Genomic DNA, 24,606 nt, shown 5'->3' with positions numbered 1-24,606 from the left:
GTGCTGGACCCAGTGCCTGGCAGGTCTTAAGTGCTCAGTATTTTAATCTATTATTAGACTACTTTATTCTTTTAAGTAACAGATCACATGGACCTTAGGTTCTTAATCGGGGTCTTCTGGGGGTTCCGGAGATGGCTTTGGGACAGCCTGTGAATTCCCTGGGATCATATGTAAGATTGACTGAGGTTGTTCGTGTGGGTATTTTTAGGGAAAGGAAGGTTTATAGCTGTCAGTGAATTTTTAGGGGTGTTTATGACCCCTGCTCTGAGGGGTCCCAGGCACAGTGCTAGGCTTGGCGGGTCGGAAAAAGACCAAAAGATGTAGTCACAGCCTCAGCTGCCTTGGGCAGCGCCACCATGGCAGAGTTGTGTGTGGAGTTTTCTCTTTGTCTCCCATATTTTCTTTAACCCTTTTGTTTCATCTATTTTTTCTTTTGTCACCTTATTTTTTGGTTGTTTAAGCTCTTAATTTTTTCCATCTACCTATTCTTTTCTCTTAAATGGAAAAAAGGACCTGGCAGAGAGTTTACTATATGAGAGAAAACACTTGCCAAGTTTTCAAGGTAAATAGTGTGTGTTTCGGGGTGGGGCAGATGCTGTGTATCATCGGTGCTCGTGCAGCCCCAGAATATCCCTGGGAGGGCACACCAGTAAGTGGTGACAGTTGACTTGGGGAGGGGGGGGACTGGGGCGCAAATGTGGGAAGGAGTCTTACTCTCTTTGTATCTTTTATGTTTTGTATATTGTGTATGGAGACCTATTTAAAAATAGGTTTGTTTTTTTGGCGGGGGGGCTTCCCTGGTGGCGCAGTGCTTAACTTAAGAATCCGCCTGCCAACGCAGGGGACACGGGTTCGCGCCCTGGTCCGGGAAGATCCCACATGCTGAGGAGCAACTAAGCCTGTGCACCACAACTACTGAGCCTGCACTGTAGAACCCACGAGCCACAACTACTGAGCCCGTGTGCCAAAACTACTGAAGCCCACGCGCCTAGAGCCTGTGCTCCGCAACAAGAGAAGCCACCGCAGTGAGAAGCCCGCGCACCACAATGAAGAGTAGTCCCCGCTCGCCTCAACTTGAGAAAGCCCGCACGCAGCAACGAAGACCCAACACAGCCAAAAATAAATAAATAAATAAAAGAATCTCCCAGCCAATTCAGGGGACACAGGTTCAAGCCCTGGTCTGGGAAGATCCCACGTGCCGCAGAGCACCTAAGCCCGTGCGCCACAACTACTGAGCCTGCCGTGTAGACTGAAGCCCATGTGCCTAGAGCCCATGCTGAGAAGCCACCGCAACGAGAAGGCTGTGCACTGCAACGAAGAGTAGCCCCTGCTCGCTGCAACTAGAGAAAGCCCGTGCGCAGCAATGAAGACCCAATGCAGCCAAAAAATAAATTAAACATAAATAAATAAAACCTTACTTAAAAAAAAAAAAGATTAGGTTACCCTGAAAGCGGACCCTGTACAAGTAGTTTCTTTGCGTGGGGATCCCAGGAAGCCCTGGAAAGAGGATGGAGAAGTGAAGCAGAGAAGGAAGGAAGCCAATACGGAGTATGTTTACGTCTGTGGGCTATCGGAGTTCATTGCTGCTGAGGACTTCTGGAGGACGGTGTAGAACATGACTCAGATTTGTCCCATTGTAAGGGTAAAGATGCTGATGTTATGAATTCACTAACTCCTGTTTGTCATCTGTTAAGGGCTGTTCCCAGGGGCGGCCTGCCCTGTGCATGCGTCAGGCAAGCTCGTGCTGCACGAGAAAACCCTCAGGCAGAGCGGTAGGACCTCGGGGTTAGCAGCCATCTGCAGAAATCTTCATGGGACCAGCCCTTCTTGGTCCTGCTGGGCTAGGGTAAAACATTGCTCTGAGCCACCAGACAACCACGAGTGAAAACTTTATTGCTCCAAGCACTTTATATGAATGTCACCACCACCTGACCTGGGCAAATATATAAAAAGCACAACCTATTGTACAGTCATTCCAACTCCTCGACTAATGCACTGTACAGATGCTTCCCAGGCCTTGTCCCCAGCACGATGGATGCATTTCAGTGGCAGCAGCTGCACTTGTCCGAAGCCCCTTTGCAGATGCAGCCCTTGGCACACTTGGCGCAGCCCGGGGGGCAGCAAGGACAGCAGCCTGGAAGGGGCAGGAGATGGACAGATCAGCTTTGGGTCAACACTCTTATCTGACCACTTCCCCCTTCACCACTTAGAAGGAAGTAGAAAAACAAGAGCATGCTACACACAGGTTCCGATCCACATGAGCAAAAACCCTGGGACAGGAAGTGGTGGGATGTTAGAGCTGGAAGGGACCTCAGGGGTCACCAGAGTCCATCAGAGGCCAGGGAGGGGAAGGGGTTGGCCCACCGCCGTTGGACAGTGGCAGATCCAAGGGCTCATGACGCCAGGCCATTCCCTTCACTACCGGGCAGGCTGGAACCTCCCCTCGGCCCTCTTCTTATCCAAACCCCTGAAACACTGAGGATGCCCTCACCCCCAGGTCAGCTGCAGCCCGCGGGACTCAGCTTTCATTTCAGATCCCTCCCAAATGGGTAAAGGCATCCAGGACCCCCTCAATCCCACCGTGGCTGGAGGGTTGAGGATGACAGAAACGGACTCCCAGCTCCCCGCCAGCAGTGCATGGCCCCGGTCACCAGACTCACTTTTTTGACATGTTTTACAGCTGCAGGTTTTGCATTTGCAGTTGTCTCCGCAGCTGCAGGTTCCTCCTAGGAGAAAGGACAGAGCCACAAGCATGAGCATCGAGGTGGAGCGGGCACACAGGCGCGCCACAGGCCATCTAGGCGGCCGGGGGTCTGGGCTGCCCTTGGTCAGTGGATGGACAGGAGGTTGAAGATGCTGGTTCCCAGTCACAGTCCATGGACAGAAACTGGGGGGGAATACATCAGAATCCCTGGGGGTACTTATTAAAATGCAGATTCCTAGGGCCAGCCTTTGAGATATTATGATTCATAGGTCTGGGTGGAGAAAGGGAATCAGTATTCTTTAAAAAGCAACCCAGGGACTTCCCTGGTGGTCCAGTGGTTAACACTCCTCGCTTCCACTGCAGGGGGCATGGATTTGATCCCTGGTCAAGGAACTAAGATCCTATGTGCTGCTCAGTGTGGCCGAAAAATAGAAAAAAGAAAAGCAACCCAGATGATTCTGATGTACAATCAGGTTTGAGAACCACTAAGTTAGGCCAAGCCCAAGGTCCCCTGGGGACTGTCGAAAACTTTAAGGTATGAGGCAACATGGAGATCCTGAATGTGTAGGAGGAAGGGCAAAGGATATAAACAAGCCCAAAGTGAGAGTCACAGCTACCACTTGTTTCCATATCATAAAACCATCTATATTTAAAAAAAGAAAATCACCCGCTTCTTGTTTTGAGTTTCAAGATGCTGGAAGCTTCTGTCTTTTTGGCAAATTTTGGGGACAGACATGTCCTGTTAGGAACCAGGGAGGCTTGTGAGACTTCTCGATGCCGTTTCCAAAGGTCATAAAAACCAAGATGGCTCTGAACCCTGACCTCACTTCTCCTGGCCAACATGCTTCCATGGAATTAAGCAGTTTCAGACCTGGAGGTCCGCATATGCTTCTAATAACTCCCCTGACATCTGCAAATGCTTTATGATTTTAACCCTTTCACGGCAACCCTAGGAGGTGGGCAGCTGGGGATAAGTAACCCTATTTTTCAGATGAAGAAACAGGCTTGGAAATAATAAGTGTCAGGAGTGGATGGGAGCGATGGACCAGAAGCAGGTTGGTCTGGGCCAGAGCTCTTCCCCCGCCCTGGTGGCTGCTCCCAGAGGCTTGCCGCTAGGTCCCACCACAGTCATTCCTAAGCCAGGTTATTAATTCTAGCAAATCAAGCTGGTATCCAACAGAGAGCGGGAGCCGCCGCAGAGGTGGCCAGTCTGACACAAACCCCATTGGTGCTTCTAATTGGAAGAAGAGAAGCATTAATCGCAGTCCTGCAGGCTCCCTGTGGGAAGCTGGCGAGAGGTCACAGCATCCCAGGGTGGGCATCCTTACTCACCAGACATGCAGGTGCATTTCCCAGGGTCCATGGTCCAGTTGTCTGAGAGGCTGTGGTACTGTCACAGCTGGTGAAGTGAGGCTGAGTGAGCCGTCACCAGAGGCTCCTTTTTATGGCTTTGTGGGTGTAGACCTGGGCTCGCCTCGCCTCTCCCTGGGGCTAGACGCTGTGCACACAGCCCAGCCATGGGCTGGGTGTCGGCAGAGGAGAGGACAAGCAGTACAGTCATTTAGGTGGCTTTTCACAAAGGGTGCAGGTGGCTGTACCTGCCACCTGCTGAGGTGTCAGGGAGCCAGGCTTAGGCTCAAATTGCAGTCACATCGTGCAGATTGGGAGCTACCTGTGTCCCCCTCCAACTCCTACACATACTGTTATCTGCCATTTCTGTTCCCTCCTTCACAGGGGCTGCTCCTGTCCTGGCCCGGGGTCTCATCTGTCTCCCCTGGTTCACTATGAAAGCCCTTTACCATGTGCAGGCGGGGGCCCCTATTCTGTGCCCTGTCTTTAGAAGACCCCCAAAAGTCAGGGGCAGGTGCCCACTCAGAGCCTGTAACCTCTCTTTCTAGACCACATGTGGAGCACCCTGGATGCTGGAATCTTCTGTCTTCCCAAGCCTGCTTGCTTCTAAGGATTTGCTCAGTCCTCTTCCCCAGGCTCCCAAGGACAGGTGTGCAGCCAGTGTGCGTCTCTCTAGGCCTGAGAGGTGGCCGCGGGTGGCTGTTTGCTGGGGGTACAGACAGAGTTTGGATGTGTGGGCTGGTGCCCACAGGGGTGTGTGAAGGAAGGAGCTGGGGTGGGGAGAGAAGGGAGGGGGGCCGCAGATTGGGGGTTGGGGCCATGGGGCAGATCGCCAGGCACCTCTGCATTCTAGGTTGCAATGTTAAGGTAGGAGGGTAGAGAGTATTTTATTTGTTTATCTGATTTATAACTTTAAAATATTTTAGCCGGGGGGCTTTCCTGGTGGCGCAGTGGTTGAGAGTCCGCCTGCCGATGCAGGGGACACGGTTTCAAGCCCTGGTCCGGGAAGATCCCACGTGCCGCAGAGCAATGAAGCTCGTGCGCCACAACTACTGAGCCTGCACTCTAGAGCCTGTGTGCCACAACTACTGAGCCCTCATGCCACAACTACTGAAGCCCTTGCGTCTAGGGCCCATTGCTCCCCAACAAGAAAAGCCACTGCAATGAGAAACCCGCGCACCACAACAAAGAGTAGCCCCCGCTCGCCACAACTAGAGAAAGCCCGCATGCAGCAACAAAGACCCAACGCAGCTAAAAATAAATAAATTAAACAAATTTATTAAAAAAACCAAAAAAAACATAAAACAGCTAATGGTACAGAAGGGCTGGAGGATATCTCAGCCCAGGAAACCCATGACCTGGCAGGGCTGTTCTCAAAGCCCAAAGGCTGGATCTGCCTTCCCACGCTTGCATTTACAGCCCAGTCCCAGCCCATCTCTTGGAAGGTCCAGCTTCTTCCCCCTTGCCCTCCACTCTTGAGTGTGCCCTGTAGCAGATATGAATGCCTTGGAAGGTCTGGCCCAACTAAGTGAGCCCAGAGAAAGGAAAGGATTTCCCTTCCCCCTCATCTAAGCCGTCTCTCCTCCCTGCTCACTCTCTGAGCCAGGAGTTGCTTCTTCCTTGGATGGCTGACACTGCAGTGTTGCTTAAGGCCTCAACTGAATGATAGTATCAAAATCCAATCCCCAAGCTTTTTCCGTTTCTGGGCTGTGTGGATTGAAACAACCATGTGTAGCATCAGGTGGTAGAGTCCATGTTGACTGCACCCGGGCTGTCCAGCTCCTGTTACATGGTGTCCCCTAGGGCCTGGGGAGGCGTATCCACAGACCCCCTGCCCTTTTGGCCATCTTCTGGGTCTCAGCTCCTGATCTCTGCATGGCAGCAGGAAAACAAGAACACACACGCCACCCCAGGAACATGGAATGGCTGGGGGACACAGCTTGAACGTGCGCTTAGAAAATAAACATCAGTGCCACTGGCCCTCCATTCCCACGGCGGTGGGACCCGCAGCTGCAGAGGGTGGACTGCTCGCTGTCTTCTGTACGGGACTTCGCTATCCGTGGATTTTGGTATCCGCTGGGGTCCTGGAACCCATACGCTGTGGCTACTGAAGTATGACTGTATTTCTTCTCAGGGGATTCAAGGGGCCCTTGAAAATCTGATGAAAGCTCTACCTAGGAAAAAAAATGCACAAATACATGACATTTTCCTGCCGCAAGTTCAAGGGATTTGTGGATCTCTGAAATCCCATTGCTGGGCCTCCTCCCACTCTCCCCAGGGGCTCTGAGGTAAGAGCTCCTCTGCAAAGAAGCAGTCCTGCTTGAGCAGCTTTTCTGTGGCCACACAGCAGTTGTAGCTCCTCTGAGCCACCAAGCCCTAAATATCTCCTTCTCCACTTACGGCCTCTCCATACGAAAAGTCAGGTGGTTTTTCTCAGAACAATGAAATGGCTGTTCCAGAGGAGCAGCTAACGCTCCACCTCTTAACCTAAATGACTGCGTTGTCATCTGCTCCCCCTCCCACAAAGGTCAAAGCTAGACACCCGCCGTTCCTACGTCCAGCAGTTTCTGCCAGAAGTTCTGGGACTCGTGGCCTGGGAATGGAGGTTCAGCCACGATGACGGCAGAGAAAGGTCCTGTGCTGTCACTCCACACCCTGGTCCACGTTTTGCGCTTGGCTCACCACCCTTTCCCATACAGGGCCCCTCTGGACATAGGTGTCTCCCCAGGAGCAGCCTGGAGCCATTGGTTTTTATCACGCTGGTTTATAAATTGGCCTCTCTCTACACCACAGTCTTCTCACAAACAGAGGCTGTGCTTCATCTCAGCAGCCGTGTGGCCAGGCACACTGAGGGCTGCCACACAGTGGGTGCTCAATAAATATTGATGAGCTGACGATGAATAAATGACTCAACAGAGTTCCATGTAGGCTGTCTTCTCCAGCTCTTGTTGAAGAGATTTAGAGGATCTTGTCGCTCACCAAGAGCAGTCTAGAGCTGGAGATCTGGAATCGTGCTGCCTGTGTCCTGATCCCGGGTCTGCTGCCTGACTGGGGGCAAGTTGCTTAACCCTTCTGAGCCCCAGTTTCCTCATCTGCAAAGTGTGGCTCATGAAATGATAACCCCATGGCACCGTCATGGTGAGGGTTAAATGAGAGAATGCATATTCAGCACTTAGTTCAGAATCTGACACATAAATATTATTATTTCGCTCTTAATATTATTATTATCTGTGCTTAATACAGCTGACAGATTGGTTCAGCCACTCACCCATTTGTATGTTTCAGGCTCATAGACTCTTCTACAACTGGTCCCAGGGTCCTGAGTGGGATGCGTTCATCATCAGTCAATATTGTAAAGAGTTTTAGTCTCTGGGTTCCCAGCTTTTAAGCTCAGCCTAGTTGCTTTCGGGTCCCAGGGCCTGGGGACCATGGAGCACTGCCCTTCCTTTCTGATGTCCCTTGCTGCAATTTGCATCTGTTTGGAGTCAGAGTTGACCTTCCACCTACAAGGCCCACTTATAGGGTATTTTGGGCTTCCTCTGTAGGACTAGGTATAAGATATGGGTGGACAAAATCAAAGCAGGTCGGGGCCCCAGGGGACACCAGCTTGAATCAAGATGGTCAGTGCTGGAAGAACCCTGAGAAGTCATGGGCCAACTTCTTGTCCAAATGGGGACACAGAGGCCCAGAGAGACAGGGTTAAGCCCTGGTCACCCAGCTTAGGTTCGTGATGGGGCGATTTGAACCCGGCTCCTTGACTCACTGCCCGCACCCACTCCTGAGTTCTAAGGCAGGACTGTTCAGCCATTTGGAACCTTGTGGCTTTCTCTACTGTTTATTCATTAATTTTATTACAAAAGTTCAAACATACTAAAAAGTACAAAGAACAGTATTACAAACACCACGTTATCTACCACCTGGAATTAACAGATGTCAACTTGGTCATGTTTGCTTCAGCTCTTTTATTTATAAGACATAAAAAATTATCAGGATCATGGCTTTAAATACCACCTATGTGCTGGAGGCTCCCCATTTACACCCCCAACCTGGGCCTCTCTTTTGAACTCCAGGCTCATGTTTCTGACTGCTACTCAACATCTCCGCGTAGACGTCAGACAGCATCTCAGACTCCCCAGATGAGCTTCTGCTCCGGGCATCGCCTCCAAGCACACCAACGTCTTGTCTGCCTCCATCTCTGTCACCTAGTTCGAGCCACCGTCACCTCCCGTGAAGATTCAGGACTCGTTTCTTAACTGGCTTTCTTGCATCTGCCCTTTCCCTGGGCCCTTTATACCGCATTTTCTTTATTATAAAAATGCTGCTTTGGGCTTCCCTGGTGGCGCAGCGGTTGAGAGTCCCCCTGCCGATGCAGGGGACGTGGGTTCGTGCCCTGGTCCGGGAGGATCCCACATGCCGCGGAGCGGCTGGGCCTGCCCGTCCGGAGCCTGTGCTCCACAACGGGAGGGGCCACAACAGTGAGAGGTCCGCGTACCGAAAAAAAAGAAAAAAAAAATGCTGCTGGGGAATACCCTGGTGGGCCAGTGGTTAGGACTCTGCGCTTTTACTGCTGAGGGCCCGGGGTTCGATCCCGGGTTGGGGAACTAAGATCCTACAAGCTGCGTGGTGTGGCTTTGGAGAGGGGGCAGGAGGCTCGGGTCGTCCATCCTTCCTTATTTCATCCTCTCCTTCCTTTCTCCTTCCCTCCCTCCTTTCCTCCCTTCCCCCTCCCCCTTTCTTCTTTCCTTCCTCCCTCCATCCCTCCCTCCCTCCCCTCCTTAATCAATTACTCAGCAAACATATTTGGGGCCTACTGTGTGCCTGGCTTTGGGTTAGCCCTCTGGATGGAGTAAGAGAGCCTGGAAGGGCCTGGTTCTCACAAGCGTGCTTTCCAGGAGGGGTGGTGAGCATGTCCATAGCTATCAGAAAGGAGAAAGCAAGCAGGGTTTCTGTGAGGACACACAAATGCAGGGCGGCCTTTGAACGGCCCTGAGAGTGAGTATCTCCCTAAACGTTGGCCCCGAGGTGCCTCCCTTGCCTCACCCTAGTCTCAGCCCTTCATTTCTCCCCGTCTAGGTAACCTCTGGGTTCCTCATGGAATATTGGGGCTGGACTGGAGGTTTTTGCACTGTGCAGGCTCAGAGCCCCAGGGCTTCACAGAGGTGTGGTGCAGGGGCTTCTGTGGATGGGATGCTAGGTTCCATCCCTCTCCCCTCCCCCTATTTAAATAGGGCAGCTCCTCTTTCTAAAATCTGTTTTGTCTTATGAAACCCACCCCCTCAATCCCTCTTATAATGATTTTATCTGGGGGCTGGGGGGAGCATGGTTTGCTGCTGCTAGGACCAGTTGGAAAACCACTGAACACAAGCCATGCCTTCCAGGTTAGGGGCCTTGCCCAGGGGAACAGTGGGAACTTCCAGATCTGCCCCTGGAATCCCAACTGGAACTCAGGCCCAGTGTGCTTTCTTTTTTTTTTTTTCTCAAAACATTTATTTATTAATTCTTTAAAATAACAATAATAAACCTATTACATGTGAATCTAAATAACATTTAAAAAATTTATATTATAGTTGATTTACAGTGTTGTGTTAGTTGCAGGTGTACAGCAAAGTGATTCAGTTATATACATATATTCATTCTTTTTCAGATTCTTTTCCCATATAGGTTATTACAGAATATTGAGTAGAGTTCCCTTTGCTATACAGTAGGTCCTTATTGATTATCTATTTTATAAATAGTAGTATGTATATGTTAATCCCAAACTCCTAATTTATCCCTCCCCACCAATGTTTCCCCTTTGGTAAGCATAAGTTTGTTTTTGAAGTCTGTGAGTCTGTTTCTGTTTTGTAAATAAGTTCATTCGTATCAACATTTTTTAAAGATTCTGCATATGTCATATCGTATGATATTTGTTTTTCTCTATCTGACTTACTTCACTTAGTATGATAATCTCTAGGCCCATCCATGTAGCTGCAAATGGCATTATTTCTTTTTTATGACAGTAGTATTCCATTATATATGTATACTTCATCTTCTTTATTTGTCTGCTGATGGACATTTAGGTTGCTTCCATGTGTTGGCTATTGTAAATAGTGCTGCAATGAACATAGGGGTGCATATATCTTTTTTTTTTTTTTTTTTTTTTTTTGCAGTACGTGGGCCTCTCACTGTTGTGGCCTCTCCCGTTGCGGAGCACAGGCTCTGGGCGCGCAGGCTCAGCGGCCATGGCTCACGGGCCTAGCCGCTCCGCGGCATGTGGGATCTTCCTGGACCGGGGCACGAACCCGTGTCCCCTGCATCGGCAGGCAGACTCTCAACCACTGCACCACTAGGGAAGCCCTATCTTTTTGAATTATGGTTTTCTCTGGGTATATGCCCAGGAGTGGGATTGCTGGATCATATGGTAGTTCTATTTTTAGTTTTTAAGGAACCTCCATATTGTTCTCCATAGTGGTGTTTTCTCTTTTTAAAATTATTTTTTAAACTCGGGATGATTTCAAAAACAGATAAGAATAGAAAATTAAATACAGAACCTTCCAGTGTTATCAGATATTAACATTGTCCTGTTCATTTCAATCGTTAAAGGAACAAAATAATCAGAGTGGAAACCCTCCGTGTTAGCTTTCCAAACCCCACTCTTACTCCATCACCAAATCCGGGAACCAATTTCATGAAGTGTTTATCATGCCCATGCATGTTCTTCTAGTTTTATTACATATGTATCTATAAAAATTACACACCCTTGTTTTACAGGTTTATAAACCGTTTATAAAATGGCATCATTCTCTTTGTAGCCTCTTACAATGTGTTTTTTTTTTTTGCTTTTTTGGCTCAGCGTTTTATGATTTTAACTGCTTTATATTATTCTGTGACTACTTTGCAATTTATCCAGTTGATGGGCATGTAGGTGTTTTTTTCCACTTTTTCATTGTTATAAGCACTGCTGCAGTGGATATCCACATATAGTGTTTCTGTATGTGACACGTGCCAGAGTTTCTGTAGGGGGTATACCTAGGAGTAGACTTGCTGGATTGAAGGGGACATGCTTGTTCTGCTTTACTAGATCTTTCCAAATTGCTCACCACAGGGGTTTACACTCCCATGACCAATGTACTCAGGTGCCCAGTTCTCCATGGCCTTGTTAATACTTGGTACCGCCAGCCTTCATTTTCGCCGGTGTGACAGATGTGAAGCGGCATGTCCTTGCCTGTTGATTTGCATTTCCCTAATTACTACCAAGGTTGAGCTACTATCATAAGACTTTTGGTCCCTCACGTCTTCTCTACATGGTCCGCTCTTCTTCCTAAAAGGCTGCATTCCTCCGTCGTTCGGTAGGACGTAGCGCTAAGCAATTCCACTTTGGCATCAGTCTGTATATTATTTTCTCAGACATGTGGCAAGTCTCTGTCTTCCCACATTGCTGGTTTTTAATAATTCCCCTGTTGGAGGCTCAAAGTGACCTTGGTTGATAAAGATGAACATCCGGTGTAAACCCAGGAAAACCACTCAAGGTGTCGGGGGGCAGGAGGTGAGAGTCGAGGGGGCTGCATCTTCAGCCTTAAATCCTCCGCAAGCCCACTGGGGCCCAGTCGGCAAAGCTCATTTCAGACTTCTGCACTTTATCCCCTTTGTTTAGAAACCCTTCCTTCAGGTTGAAATTGATTCCTAGCAAGGCGTTCTGGATTTGCTCTGTAATGTTTCTGGAGAATTCTTGAAAAAGAAGGAGGGAAACAGAAGAATTCCTGGAATTAACATGATTCTAGAGTGCCAGAGCTGTAAGGGCAATAATGTGGTTCAGACCTTGTCTCAGTGCCAACCCTATTTACAGATTGGGAGCCTGAGGCCCCAGAGGGGAAGTGTCCCGGCCACCAGTCCATCCACAGTGCGAATCATCTGGGCCATGTGATGAATTGAGGAAGGAAACTTCCCAGGGCCTTCGAAACCTCTTAGGTGACTGTGGAGTGAGGCCATTCGCAGAACCACCTGCTTGGGTTAAGCAACCGGCGAGGGCCTCACATGGTGCCACCTGCCTTACCCAAGGGTACAAAGAAGAATTGTGTAATTGGGGAGCTGAGACACCGGAGAAGAAACCATTGGTGAGCATCATAGACGTGTGTGCTCAGATGGTGAAATAAATGCGGCTGCCTCTGTGCCCATCTCTCCCTCTGCCTCTTCTGCTTGCCTTTCTTCTTTCTCCTCCTCTTTCCTCCTTCTTTTCTCTCGTTCCCCCTTTACCTTTGCACATCTCACTTTTTCTCTTGTTTCTTCTTTTCTCTCTCCTGGGGCAAGAAGCCCAGCCCGGGAGTCAGGGCAACTGAGTCTTCTAAACTCACTCACTGGGATTGCTCACTCACAAGTTCACTTCCCTGCCCGGGCCACAGTTTCCCCGAAACAGCGACGAGGTGTCAGAGCTGGTGGTCTGTTCCGGGTGCAGGTAAAGAGACAGCTGTTTAGAAGATGCCTGTCTCTAAGATTTCTAAAGGAGTAACCCCTCAGCCAGCACCAAAGCAGTCTGTAACTGTCTACAGCATTGGGATCAAAGCCACATTTAGGAGAAACTTCCCTAATTGTTAATTGTCCTCAGGCACTTTTAGCTGTGCTTTTCTTCCAAAGATGTGGGAGCCAATTCAGCAGCCCAGGCCCTGCAGCCCCTGCAGTGTGTTCTGGGCTCGCCAGATCAATGTTTTCTCCAGTTCCAAAATCCTTGGGGTCTGGGGACTTCTGTTTGAACAGGCCCCTTAGATAGAGGAACCAGGGCTCAACCCACAGAGCCCCCCCCCACACACACCTGGCAGGGATTTCACTAACAACTCAGAACCATAGTGCACTAGTTATTGAATTTGTTGGTTTCTCCAGTATAAATACATAGTTCTCTGAAAATAATCGGCTCATCCCCAATTAATGTTAGGGAGAAAAAACAAAGACAACAGTTTGAGGGCTGTATAGAGGAGAATAGTTATCCACTGCAGTCATTTCCTGCACTGTAAGGGGTTGATGACAGAGCTTGTTACCTCCCCTCAGCACCTGTGGGGTTACTGCTGTCTTTGTGAAGTTTGGGTCTGGGAAACCCAGCGTGAGAACCGGGAGGCATGGCCGTGACAACCCAGCTGGGCAGGAGTGCCTAGGTGTGCTTGAATTCCTGGGCCAGATGCAGGTCTGAGTGAGCCTTAGATGGACATAGACTTACGCTGCCACTGCTCTAATTCCGTCTCCCTCTTTCTCTGTATGGCCTTGGACAAGCCGTTTGGTCTCAGTTTCCCTGCTAATACAATGGGGATAATAACACACTTTTCTAAGGGTGCCTCTTAAGAATAATTGGCCAGTCTTTGCAGTGCACTTGGAAGAAAATTGCTGTGAAGATGTTCTGCTGGCCCTGGAATTTTCCTTGGTGCAAATATCAAACAGACGAGGATGATTCTGGCACTCCCAGCGGAACCATTTTCCCCGGTTCAGTTGGAAGAGAGCAAGATGGGGAGGGGCTGGGATCACAGCCTGGGCCTGCCTGGAATATTAAGTGCACAACCCTGCCTTTGATGCCTGCCTGCAATGCTTGTTAATTTTAATAGGAAGCCAGCAGAGGCAGGAAGGTTCTGCTTGGCAGAAGAAAAGAGGTCAAGACTGAAGAGGATTAGTGCCAATTCAACTCGCATCTTGTTTGGCTTTGAAGTCCTTGGCCCCAGCGCTGGAGTGACAGGACAACTCCTAGATGTCAGCAGGGTGGAAGGCAGGGTGCTGGGGAAAGTGTGGACCTGAGGCCCCTCAGGCCCAGCTCAGCCAGGAGCAGACGGCCCCTGTCTCAACTGGGGAATCACCGCAGGATCTCCCAAGCTGGTGATTTTCTGGGGAAACCTCAAATAGGGGTCTCAAACTGAAGTGACTTTGGGAGCTAGGTAGTTAATGCATGAGAGCAAAGTCAACTGATTCTAGTAATAGACAGTTCTGGGGGCTGTGGCTAAGTGTCTAAGCTCCAGTTGAATATTGGGATTTGGGAATGAGGCTCAAATTTTGCCATCTGTTCTAATTTTTTAGGAGAAATGGAAAACTGGATTTTGTGTACATGTGTGAAATATTGCAATTTTTAAACAGGAATCAAAGTTGTTTGTTTATTGTTTTAAAATACTCTCCTCATCATTTGTGTACAAACACATCCATAGGCCAGAGCAGCCCATAGGCCTATTTTGTGACCTCTGTCTCAGAATTCTAAAGCTTCAGGAGTGCAGAGTCCCTTAAAATTCACTAAGACTTTTGGTTACTATTTTCTAGAGACTTCAGACCAGTCCCTGGTTGAGGGTATCAGAATTATCCAGAGAGAGCTTTTTTAAAAAAAACGAATAATTAGGGATTCTGATTCAGTGGGCTTGGAGTGGGATCTGGGGAGGGTCTATTTTTTTTTTTTTAACTCCTCAGATGTTCTGGTGTACAGTCAGGTTTGGGAAATGGTGACCTCATCAGTTCTTAGTGTTTTTAAATTTTTTTAAGTCATAAACACTTTTGAGAAGCTGAAGAAAGTTATCAACACTTTCCCTAGGGAAGAAAAGATGCTCACCCAGAAAAAAATTTGCATACAATGTCAGGGAGTCTGAATACCCTCCCTCTGAAGGCCATCCAAGACCACCCATTAAAGAACCTTGTCAGTACTTGATGCTAGAATCCCATCTACAAGTGCCATGAAAATAGCCTCTGGGGTCTCCCTTGTACTCCTCCAGTGACAGGAAGCTCATTACCTTTGGAGAAGTTCTATCCCCTTTTGGGGGGGAGCATTAGTCTTCAGTAAAGTCCTTTTTGTGGTGAGCAGAAACTGGCCGTCTCTTCTCAAAGCAGCCTTCTCCAGCGCCCCTAGCTTTCACCTGCAAGTCCCACATTCGTCCTCTGGCTCATCTTTCTGGTTTTACTGGGGTTTAGAGGGGAGAGCTGCCGCAGGAGGCCAGGAGAAGCTGAGGGGTGGCCCAGGATGAGGAGCTCTTCCTCTTGGGATTTGAGACTTCAGGAGCAGATTATTGACCAGATCCTGGTGATTCCTGCTCCTGACACTTCATCCCTTTGTCCTTTTTAGAGACCCCTCTCCGTGAATCCAGCACGAAATGTCAAACCTACTTCATCGTCACAATCCTCTCCCTGAAGCTTTCCCTGTGGCTCTCTCTCTTGGAGTGGCTGACGCCCAAGCTTGGGAGATGAACTTTTTCCACATGAGTCAGGTACAGCTTGGAGATACCAGAAGCATCAAATATGCGATCACTTGAATCCCTTTAGCCCAGTACTCTTGCTTTGATCAGGGTCTAGTGGGCACTTGCAGGAGAGGAATGATGCTGTGACATTCATGCCATCCCATTCATTCAACATTGGCCAAACATTGACCACACGGTTGTAAAAGGGCCTCCAACCTAGCCTCAGATCTGTCACCTATTGACAGATTTGAAGCAATTTGAAGCCTTCTTAAACTTGTTTTTATTCTTGGCCCATCCTACCTCTGCCTTGGGGTAGGAAACATCATAAGGTCCTTCTGAGCAAAATAGGTTGGGGTGTGTGTGTGGCTTTTCTTTGCCTTAAACTCTTTTAAACTTCAAGGTGGAACCTCTCCTTCTTCTAACAGTTGAGGTTGGGTGTCCATCATCCCTCCCTCTGCATCCAGTTGGGATTTTATAGATTTAAGTCTCCTTTTCTCTATCTGGAAGAAGCCTCGTTTTGAAGCTCTGTCATTTCATCATCCCTTTGATCACTTTAGTCCTCTGTACTTGCCTGACAAATGTACCCGGGTTTGAATGCAAATACCCCTAAGTGCTTTCACTCACCTTCCATCCCAGAGCTTCTGGAAAAAGGGAACACATGGGCCTGCCCAACATGGGCTTGAGTGAATCCCACAGGGAGGCTGGAAAAATGCTCTCCTCTTACTAACCCTGCCGGAAGACGGAGGATTGGCCCCTTGTCATTGAATGGATGCTCATGGAGCTGGCAGAGTCCCACTCATGCATTCCAGCATTCATTCATGCATTCATACCACAAATATTTACCAAATTCATAAGATGGGCCAGGTTCTGGGCTGCATGCTGCAAATGCAGCAATCAATAACACCAAGCAATCCTTGCCCTCCTTGGGTTTCTATTTTAGTAGGGGAGACAGAGACAAATAAATAAGCACACACATGAATAATTATAAGTTTTCATATGTGATATGAGAGATAATCACAGATCCATTAAGGGGAACCCAATTCAGACAGAGGAGGTAACCTTCAGCTGAGACTGGTGGAGGGACGTGTGTTCCAGGCAGAGAGAACAGATTATGCAAAGGCCCTGTGACTGAAAAGAGCTTGACTTTTTTGAGAAACCCAGAGAAGGCCAGTGTAGCTAGCAGGTAGTGACTAAAGGGGAGGAGATACTTCAAGAACTGTGATTCGAATGCCTACAGGGTTCAGCAGGTTTCATGAATGAGAGAAGTGAGCCAGATGGGAGACAGGACGGAGCAGTGGGGACTGTGGCAAATTGGTGAACACACCCCCCTGTGTAAAGGAGGCAGTCACTGCTCAGCTCTAGCCAGCCTTGCACATGTGAAAATGGAATCCTGGCCAGTATTGGAAGACCTTTTGATTTTTCAAGAGAACTCTCAGATCTAGATTTTTATTAAAAAATCTTTTATCTTTAAAAAACATTGAGGGAACTTCCCTGATGGTCCAGTGGTTAAGACTCTGTGCTCCCAATGCAGGGGGCCTGGGTTTGATCCCTGGTCAGGGAATTAGATCCTGCATGCATGCTGCAAGGAAGAGCCTGCATGCTGCAACTAAAGATCCCGCACGGGACTTCCCTGGTGGTCCAAGAATCCTCCTTGCAATGCAGGGGACGCGGGTTCGATGCCTGGTCAGGGAACTAACATGCCCCGGGGCAGCTAAGCCCGTGCACCACAACTACTGAGCTCACCCGCCTCAACTAGAGCCTGTGTGCTGCAAAACACAGAGCCCATGCACCCTGGAGCCTGCGCGCCACAGCTAGAGAAGAGAAAACCCACACGCCACACCTAGAGGGATGCCCGCGCGCCACAATGAAAGATCCCACATGCCTCAGTGAAGATGCCGCCTGCCGCCACTAAGACCCAACACAGCCAAAAATAAATAAGATAAATAAATCTTAAAAAAAAAAAAAAGATCCCCCACGTGGCAATGAAGATCCCACGTCCCTCAAAGACCCAACGCAGCCAAATAAATAAATATTTAAAAAAAAATAAAAAACACTGAGATCTTCACAACACGTTTGAGGGCCAAATGTGACCTGCCTGAGTGTTGCCTCTCGGCGGCCCCTGAGCTAAGTAAATCCACAGTAGCGAATTAAGGAATTATAGAGTGCGGGGTGTCTCCTCACCCAGGGAAGTAAACTGAGGCCCCTAGTAGTCTCTGCTTCCAGTTCTTGCTCCACCCAGTTGTTTCTTGAGGAATGAGCCGCCTTTTAGGCTGATTTCCTTTTTGGCTCCAGGCAAGCTTTGAACTGTGAGGCTCAGTTTTTCTAATTTGCAAATGGGAGGATTGAGGCCAAGTTTGGTGGCTCCCTGGGGCTCTAATGTGTGGGGTAATTAGGGTTTGAAAATGACTTTGAAGCTTCCAAGAGTGAAATACCCACCAAAGTTCAGAATGGGACTGTTCCTTAACGTGCCACCAAGTTGTATATCCACCCGCCCCATCTCCAGGCCTTCCCCAGATAGCAATGCTGTGGGATTCCAGGGAACCCCCAGTACCTCCCTGTCTTCCCCACCAGCCTGTCCTTTCCTTCCCTCCCTTCTGTTCCCTTTCTGTCCTTGCCCAGAGACTCAGTGGGTCCAGTCACAGGGAGTTACAGTGTCGGCTCTAGGAATGCATCCTCGCGGAACTTGCAGCCCAGCAAGGAAAATGGAGAGTCAGAAATGACGTATGCAGTGCACATTACAAGATGGAAATTGCAGGGGGTCTAAGGAGCCAACAATCCACTCTGGGTTTCGGGAACCCCACCCCTGATCCCAAGTGAGTGATGCTTCAGTTGAAAGCTGAGTGTTGAGCAAGGGTTAGCCAGAGTGGAGACAAGAGTGGGGCAATATTCCAGGTCGAGGGAGCTTCCGGGATCAGAGGCTGGAGGAGGGGTGAGGGTGCTCTAAATTTTCCTAGACCTGAATTGAGGCCCACACTTCTGGGACCTCAAAGCCCAAGGCCAAGTGGTGGATTGGTGGTTAGGAGGGTACAGGGTCCAGCTTACATGGGTCTTAGGAGGCAGGGCAAGGATTTTTTTTTTTTTTTTTTTTACCTTGAGAATAATAGGGTTATAAGAAGTTGATGAGTTTCAGCCCCCCAAAAAATAGGATTTGATTGTATCATTCCAGAACTCAGTGGTTACTCCCTTGGTCTCATCTCCTTCGAGGAAAGCCTGGCCAATGAATACCTCTTCTGTGATCTCCAAACACCCTTTCTGCATCTTTTCTTCGAAACAAGACACCAGCATCTCACCTGCTAAGTAGGTACTATATTGTAGATGCATATGGGGATGAAAACACACTTGCTCAGAGAGGTCATCTGCCAAGGTCATCCAGCCAGGAAGGGGCAGAGCAAGGATTTGAACCCCTGTCTATCTGTTCGGAACCCCGGGCTTTGTCCACCATGTGTGCATGGTCAAGATAATGACTGACACCTGGAAATAACCACCCTCAGCCACGTCCCCAGGTAGAAAAAGCCCTGGTCTGTGGAACTCTCCTTGCAAATGCTGGAGGGAAAACAGTCCCCCTCTAAAATCAACATCTGCACAGAGCTGGGAGCTCGAGGAGCAGAAGCTCTGTTTGCATATTAAGGAGGCAAAGATGCCAGTGGCTCATTAATGATGACCTGGCCTCCAGGGTTCTTAGGATGCCAGCTTCTGTCCAAGTCTTTTCTCTTTCAGAGAATACTGAGCTGGTTCCTGGAATTGATGCAGCACAAAAGGGCAATTCAGGGCCTCCTTTGAATGCAGTGTTCTGTTCCCACCACAGCTTTCTAAAGACGTGGGGAGAAAATAGAAACCCAGAAGGACTAAGAAGTTCTGTTTCTTGGGGTAAGCGGCAGGAGTGCTGCAGAGTCTGAGGACAGGCCTGCCAGTGGGACAGGCACCTGCAGCCTGCTGGTTGGAGAGCTGGGGGCTGCCCTGGGCCTGGGCTGAGTCACCTTCGTGGTACCCGTGGTAAATTATCACCCTTGGTTTACAGCTAGAAAACCCAAAAGGAGACTTGAGTCATTGAGCATGACTGTGATCTGGACGTACCAGAAGATATGGACCCTCTTCTTTTCAGTCCTCTGAGGGGTCCAAAGAGGGCTCAGCCTGGGTTTCCCTGGGGGAGGGCTGGATCTGTGTGAGAAAACTTAGACCATTCGTACAAGTATAGAAAAAATAATACAAATGGCTCTTGGAGCAAATGATAAGATACTCATCTACACTTATACTAATAGAAATGCAAATTCAAACTACAACCAGATAACATTTTTTTTAAAAAAAAATCTATCTGATTGGCAGGGATCCCAAAATGTGAAGTATGCTGTGTGGGAGGGCAGTGAGGAAACAGGTGTGCTCTGTCATGGATGGTGACATGCAAACTGCAGGATAATCACAATAGCTCCCCAAATTTAAAAAGCACATGTGTGTCTAGGTGCTTGACATCAGTGAACAAAACTGATGAATATTCCATCTCTCAGGGAATTTACAGTCTCAGGGAAAAGCAGGAGGAAAATAAACATGGGACTTCCCTGGCAGTCCAGTGGTTAAGACTCTGCCCTTCCACTGCAGGGGGCATGGGTTGGATTCCCGGTCGGGGAACTAAGATCCCACATGCGAATCAACATAATCAATCAATGGATCCTACAGTTTGTTAGGAGGTAATAACTGCTATGGAGAAAAGGACAAGTAGAGAAGAATAAGAGGGATCAGGAGTTGCTGGGGGCCGGGGACACGTGGCATATACGATAAGGTGGTCAGAGTAGGGTCCTTAGAGAAGGTCCCTCAACAGCCCTGTGCAGTAGTCCCCATTTCACAGATGGCGCAACTGAGCCAGAGGTGAGTTTAGTGACTTGCCTGGAGTCACACTGCCAAGAAAGGGAAGGCAGGAATTCTAACCCAGGCTTGAATCTGCATTTCACCACCTCATGATGTAAGAGCTATTAGGAACCTGGAGATGGGGAAACTGAGGCCCAGAGAAATCAAAGGGACTTGCTCAAGGTCATGGAGCAAGAGGAGGAGTGGGGTTAGTGAATCCTCTGCTCACCAGGGAGAGAGGTGCTCTAGCCTGGGGTTCCCGAAAGGGAGAGGCTTTAAGATGGTGTGCTGAAAAACATCGTTGTTTTAGTAGTTTTAATTGACATTAATGTGTATTAGAAAGAAATGCAACGAACACATGGAATTTGTAATTGCACAAGGTTTGTGCTTAGGATGAATAATTAATTAATTAGGTTGCTCCGGGTCTTTTATTTTCAAGATTAAATCAAAGCCTTTATTAAATATCTCTCCTTCAAACCACCTGCATTTAAACCTATACCCCTCTCCCAACTTGCGAACTGCTAGGGCTATGTGTGTGTCATTGTCACCTGGAGGGTCAGATCCAGTTGGGCTGCACAATGCTGAAAAGCCACACCAAGACACACCACGCCGGGCAGACCGTGACGGTTCTGTGCCCCTCAGGATCTAGGCAAAGGTTGGCAGCACTGGCCCTGGAACCAGAGCTCAAGCACAGGAGACCAGGAAGCTGCAGTCTGAGCCTCCTTGTTCCAGACCTAGCCATGCAGAGCGGACAAGCAGCTCTTGGCTACCACTGTGCACCGGGTCTTAGTTGTGGCAGGTGGGCTTCTTAGTTTCGGCTCACCGGCTCCTTAGTCGCGACACGCAGTCTCCTTAGTTGTGACATGTGAACTCTCAGTTGCAGCATGCATGTGGCATCTAGTTCCCTGACCAGGGATCGAACCTGGGCCCCCTGCACTGGGGGCGCGGAGCCTGGATAAGACTTCCTGCGCCACCAAGGAAGTCCCAGGATGAATAATTTTTAACTGAATCAATGTAATGGAAAGACTAAGTAAATTATAGCACAGGCAGAATGCAGTTATGGCAAAATTTGGGGGGAGTATTCACGGAAGACTGAAGTTTGGACGACTCTGCCTTAGATTGTGGCTACCTCTGGGGCCATAGAAGAAAATTTGGGGAACAGCCTGGAAGCTGAGCCTCCTGGCTCAAGGCTGCTCTGACTAGGAAACCCTACCCTGTTCCTGCATTGTCATCACCGCAGCCTCCCCCCAGACCGTCTCTGCACTGTGGGAACCAGCCCTTCGTTCGGGCAGTGTCATCTTCAAATTGCTTTTGGCTTGTTAGTTGGCTGTGATTCACACCAAGCTGACTCAAGATCCCACATAGCCCTACAGAGAAGGGCTGATGTCAGTGGCATCGGGAACACCCTGCCAGGCTGGTGGCCAGACCCCACCCCAGAGACCAGCCTGGGAGAGGATCCTGGCTTCACCCCCACTGTTTCAAAAATAATATTTATCACGTTGGAAGAAAATCCCCAAACAGTCAGCTCCTCTAAGTATTTATTTATTTAAATTATTTGGCGACACTGCATGGCATGTGGGATCTTAGTTCCCCCACCAGGGATCGAACCTGTGCCCCCTGCATTGGAATCGCGGAGTCTTAACCACTAGACAGCCAGGCAAGTCCCTTCACCCCTTTAAAGCATCTCTGGGAGCCTCAGGTTTTTTCACCTATGAAATGCGGGTGGTAGTAAGGTTGTTGGAAGCACTCAGCGTATCAAGCATCTGGTGTGGGACAACTGCTCCATAAACGTTGCTTCCTTTCATAGCCAGACACCACTTCCTTCATGGGGCATTTCGAGGTTCCTCGTCATCCCCCCTCTAACTTCCAGAACATTCCATAGGTTCTTCTCTTTTAACACCGATTAGTTCTCTGTTTTGCATTAGGGTGAACTGTGCCCCTGTTTCAATTAACTCTCTGAGTTTGGGGCTTTTGTCAAAGGCATCATTATATCTCTCTGGGGAGGAAGCCCAGAGCCTGGCGAGAAATTCCATAAATGTTTGTGTGCCTGAGAGGCAGCAGGGCAGCGGGCCGTAGTGAACAAGAACAAGGGCCCTAGAGCCCACTCTGTGGGTGCAGTCCCAGTTCTGTCTTTCATTAGTTATGTGATCTTAGGCAAGTCACTTACCTCTTCATGCCTGGGAGTACTGACCTGAAAGATGGAAATCATTGATAATAGCACCTACATCATAAGGTTGAGGATTAGATAAGTTAATGTGTGTAGGACAGAAGCTGCCACGTGTTAGGAGTTTCATAGCTGTTGACTATTATTATACCAGCATCTCATAAAGGACCTTTTTCCTGGTGTGGCCGCCACAAATATTTGTGGGGTTTTTTGTTTGTTTGTTTGCGGGGGGAAGGTTTTTTTGGCTGCGCTGCGTGGCATGCAGGACCTTAGTTCCCCGATCAGGGTTTGAACCCAGGCCCTTGGCAGTGAAAGCGTGGAGTCCTAACTACTGGACCATCAGGGAATTCCCCATAGATATTTGTTAAGCTGAACTGAAAAGACTATATCCTCACCTCTCATTATATACTCGGCAGGTTTCTCAAATTCTCTCATTCCTAATTCATTCTCTGGAGTGAAGACATTGTGCCTTATTAAAACGCAAATGTTGTCCTCTTCAAATGTTATGTGAACACTTTCTGTGTAAAAGGCCTTGCACAGGAATACCCTCTGTGGTCTTAAAAGGAAAATGAGGATGCTCTCCAAAGCATATTGTTAAGTGCAAAAAGCAAAATATAAAACCCTGAGTCTCGTATGCTACCATTTATGGAGAAAACAGAAGCTAGGGAGAGGGGTATACACATAGGAAGAGAGGACTTACCTATGTAGTCACAGACCCTCTTCAGGAGCCCCAGGAAATTGGTCTCAGGGAGGTCTCCAGGGAGTGGATTTTGGTGGCGAGGATGGGGGGTGAGAGGGGGACTTCCTTTTATTGTATGACATTTTAAAAATATATATATATTTTTTATTATGGTAAAATATACATAACATAAATGTTATCATTTTTAGCATACAATTCAGTAGCATTAAGCACATTCACGGTGCTATGTAATTCTCACCACTTTTTAAGAGCTTTTTCATCATTCCAAAGAGAAACTATACCCATTAAACTCTTAACTCCCCGGGACTTCCCTGGTGGTCCAGCAGTTAAGACTCTGTGCTCCCAATGCAGGGGGCCTGAGTTCGATCCCTGGTTGGGGAACTAGATCACACATGCATGCTGCAACTAAGAGTCCGCATGTAGCAACTAAGAAGCCCGCATGCTGCAACTAAAGATCCCACGTGCCACAACTAAGACCTGGTGCAGCCAAAATAAATAAATAAATAATAAAGAAAATAAAATTTAAAAAAAAAAGAGCAAAAGTGTTAATTTAAAAAATAAATAAATAAACACTAACTCCTCATTCTTTCCTCCCCTCCAGCCCCTGGTAACCTTTATTCTATTATACTTTCTCTCTTTATGAATCTGTCTATTCTAGTACCTTATGTAAATGGAATCATATAATATTTGTCTTTTTGGGTCTGGCTTATTTCACTTAGCATAATGTCTTCAGGGTTCCTCCATGTTGTAGCATGTTTTGGTACTTCATTCTTTTTTATGGCCGAATAATGTTCAGACGTCTATTATCGCATATAGCCATACTTATCACATCTTAGTTATGCATTCATCTATTGGTAGACACTTGGGTTGTTGCCACTTTCGGCTATTGTGAATAATGCTGCTATTAAACATGAACATTCATGTTTAAGTACCTGTTTTCAAACCTTTTGGATATATACCTAGGGGAGGAATTGCTGGATCATATGGTAATTCTATGATTAATTTTTTGAGGAATCATCATACTGTTTTCCATAGTGGCTACATCACTTTACATTTCCATCAGCAGTGCACAAGGATTCCAATTTGTCCACATCTTTCTGCATATGCTTTGATAGATTTTAATTTGTTATGATATCAAAGTATTACATATTCAAATCAGAAATAAGCATTTTAAAAAAGACATTGTGCTAAAGAGGTTAGGGTATGCGAGTCAAAGGACAAGACAACAGCAATAAAACCAAAAGCAGCCCTGATATTCAGAAGGACTGCATGACTCAGAATCCAGAGGGTTGAATTTTAGTCTTTGCATTTAATTGGCAGCATTGCTACACCCCTCTTTGGGACTTGGTTTCCTTGGGGGTCAAATAAAAGCGTTGGATTAGGTACCCCTGAGTTCCCTTCCTGCTCTATGAGCTGAGGGTCCCACATAGATAGGTCCCAAGAGAAGTGTGGACAACGCCCCCCGGTAGGTGGATTCTCCATGTGTATCTCCCACCGCCCTTACCCGAGGGCTTCCACTGGCTTAGGCGCTGCAGGAGACTTGGTGGATGGGGCGAGAGCAGTGGGGGTTTTTATTGCTTGGCTCCCTGATGGCATTGCCATCTCTATGAATACAGCTCCTGCCAGGCACACCCTCAACTGGGCTCCTGAGACGTAGTTTCCTTCCCTTGTGTCTTTAGGCCTAGAG

At 48.2% G+C, this 24,606-nt stretch overlaps 1 protein-coding gene across 1 annotated transcript; it reads right to left on the bottom strand.

The window, feature by feature from the left end:
• Positions 1–2,042: 2,042 nt before the first annotated feature.
• Positions 2,043–4,067, bottom strand: MT4 (metallothionein 4; the record flags this gene model as incomplete). The annotated part of the gene is made up of 3 exons (XM_082862783.1): positions 2,043–2,134; positions 2,661–2,726; positions 4,037–4,067. 3 exons carry the CDS (start codon positions 4,065–4,067, stop codon positions 2,043–2,045), a joined length of 189 nt encoding a protein of 62 aa, XP_082718909.1.
• Between the last annotated feature and the right edge of the window lie 20,539 nt (positions 4,068–24,606).

Source organism: Leucopleurus acutus (assembly GCF_964270905.1).
Source record: "Leucopleurus acutus genome assembly, chromosome: 20".
NCBI classification, from domain to species: domain Eukaryota; kingdom Metazoa; phylum Chordata; class Mammalia; order Artiodactyla; family Delphinidae; genus Leucopleurus; species Leucopleurus acutus.
This window is presented reverse-complemented; position numbering and strand designations above follow the sequence as displayed.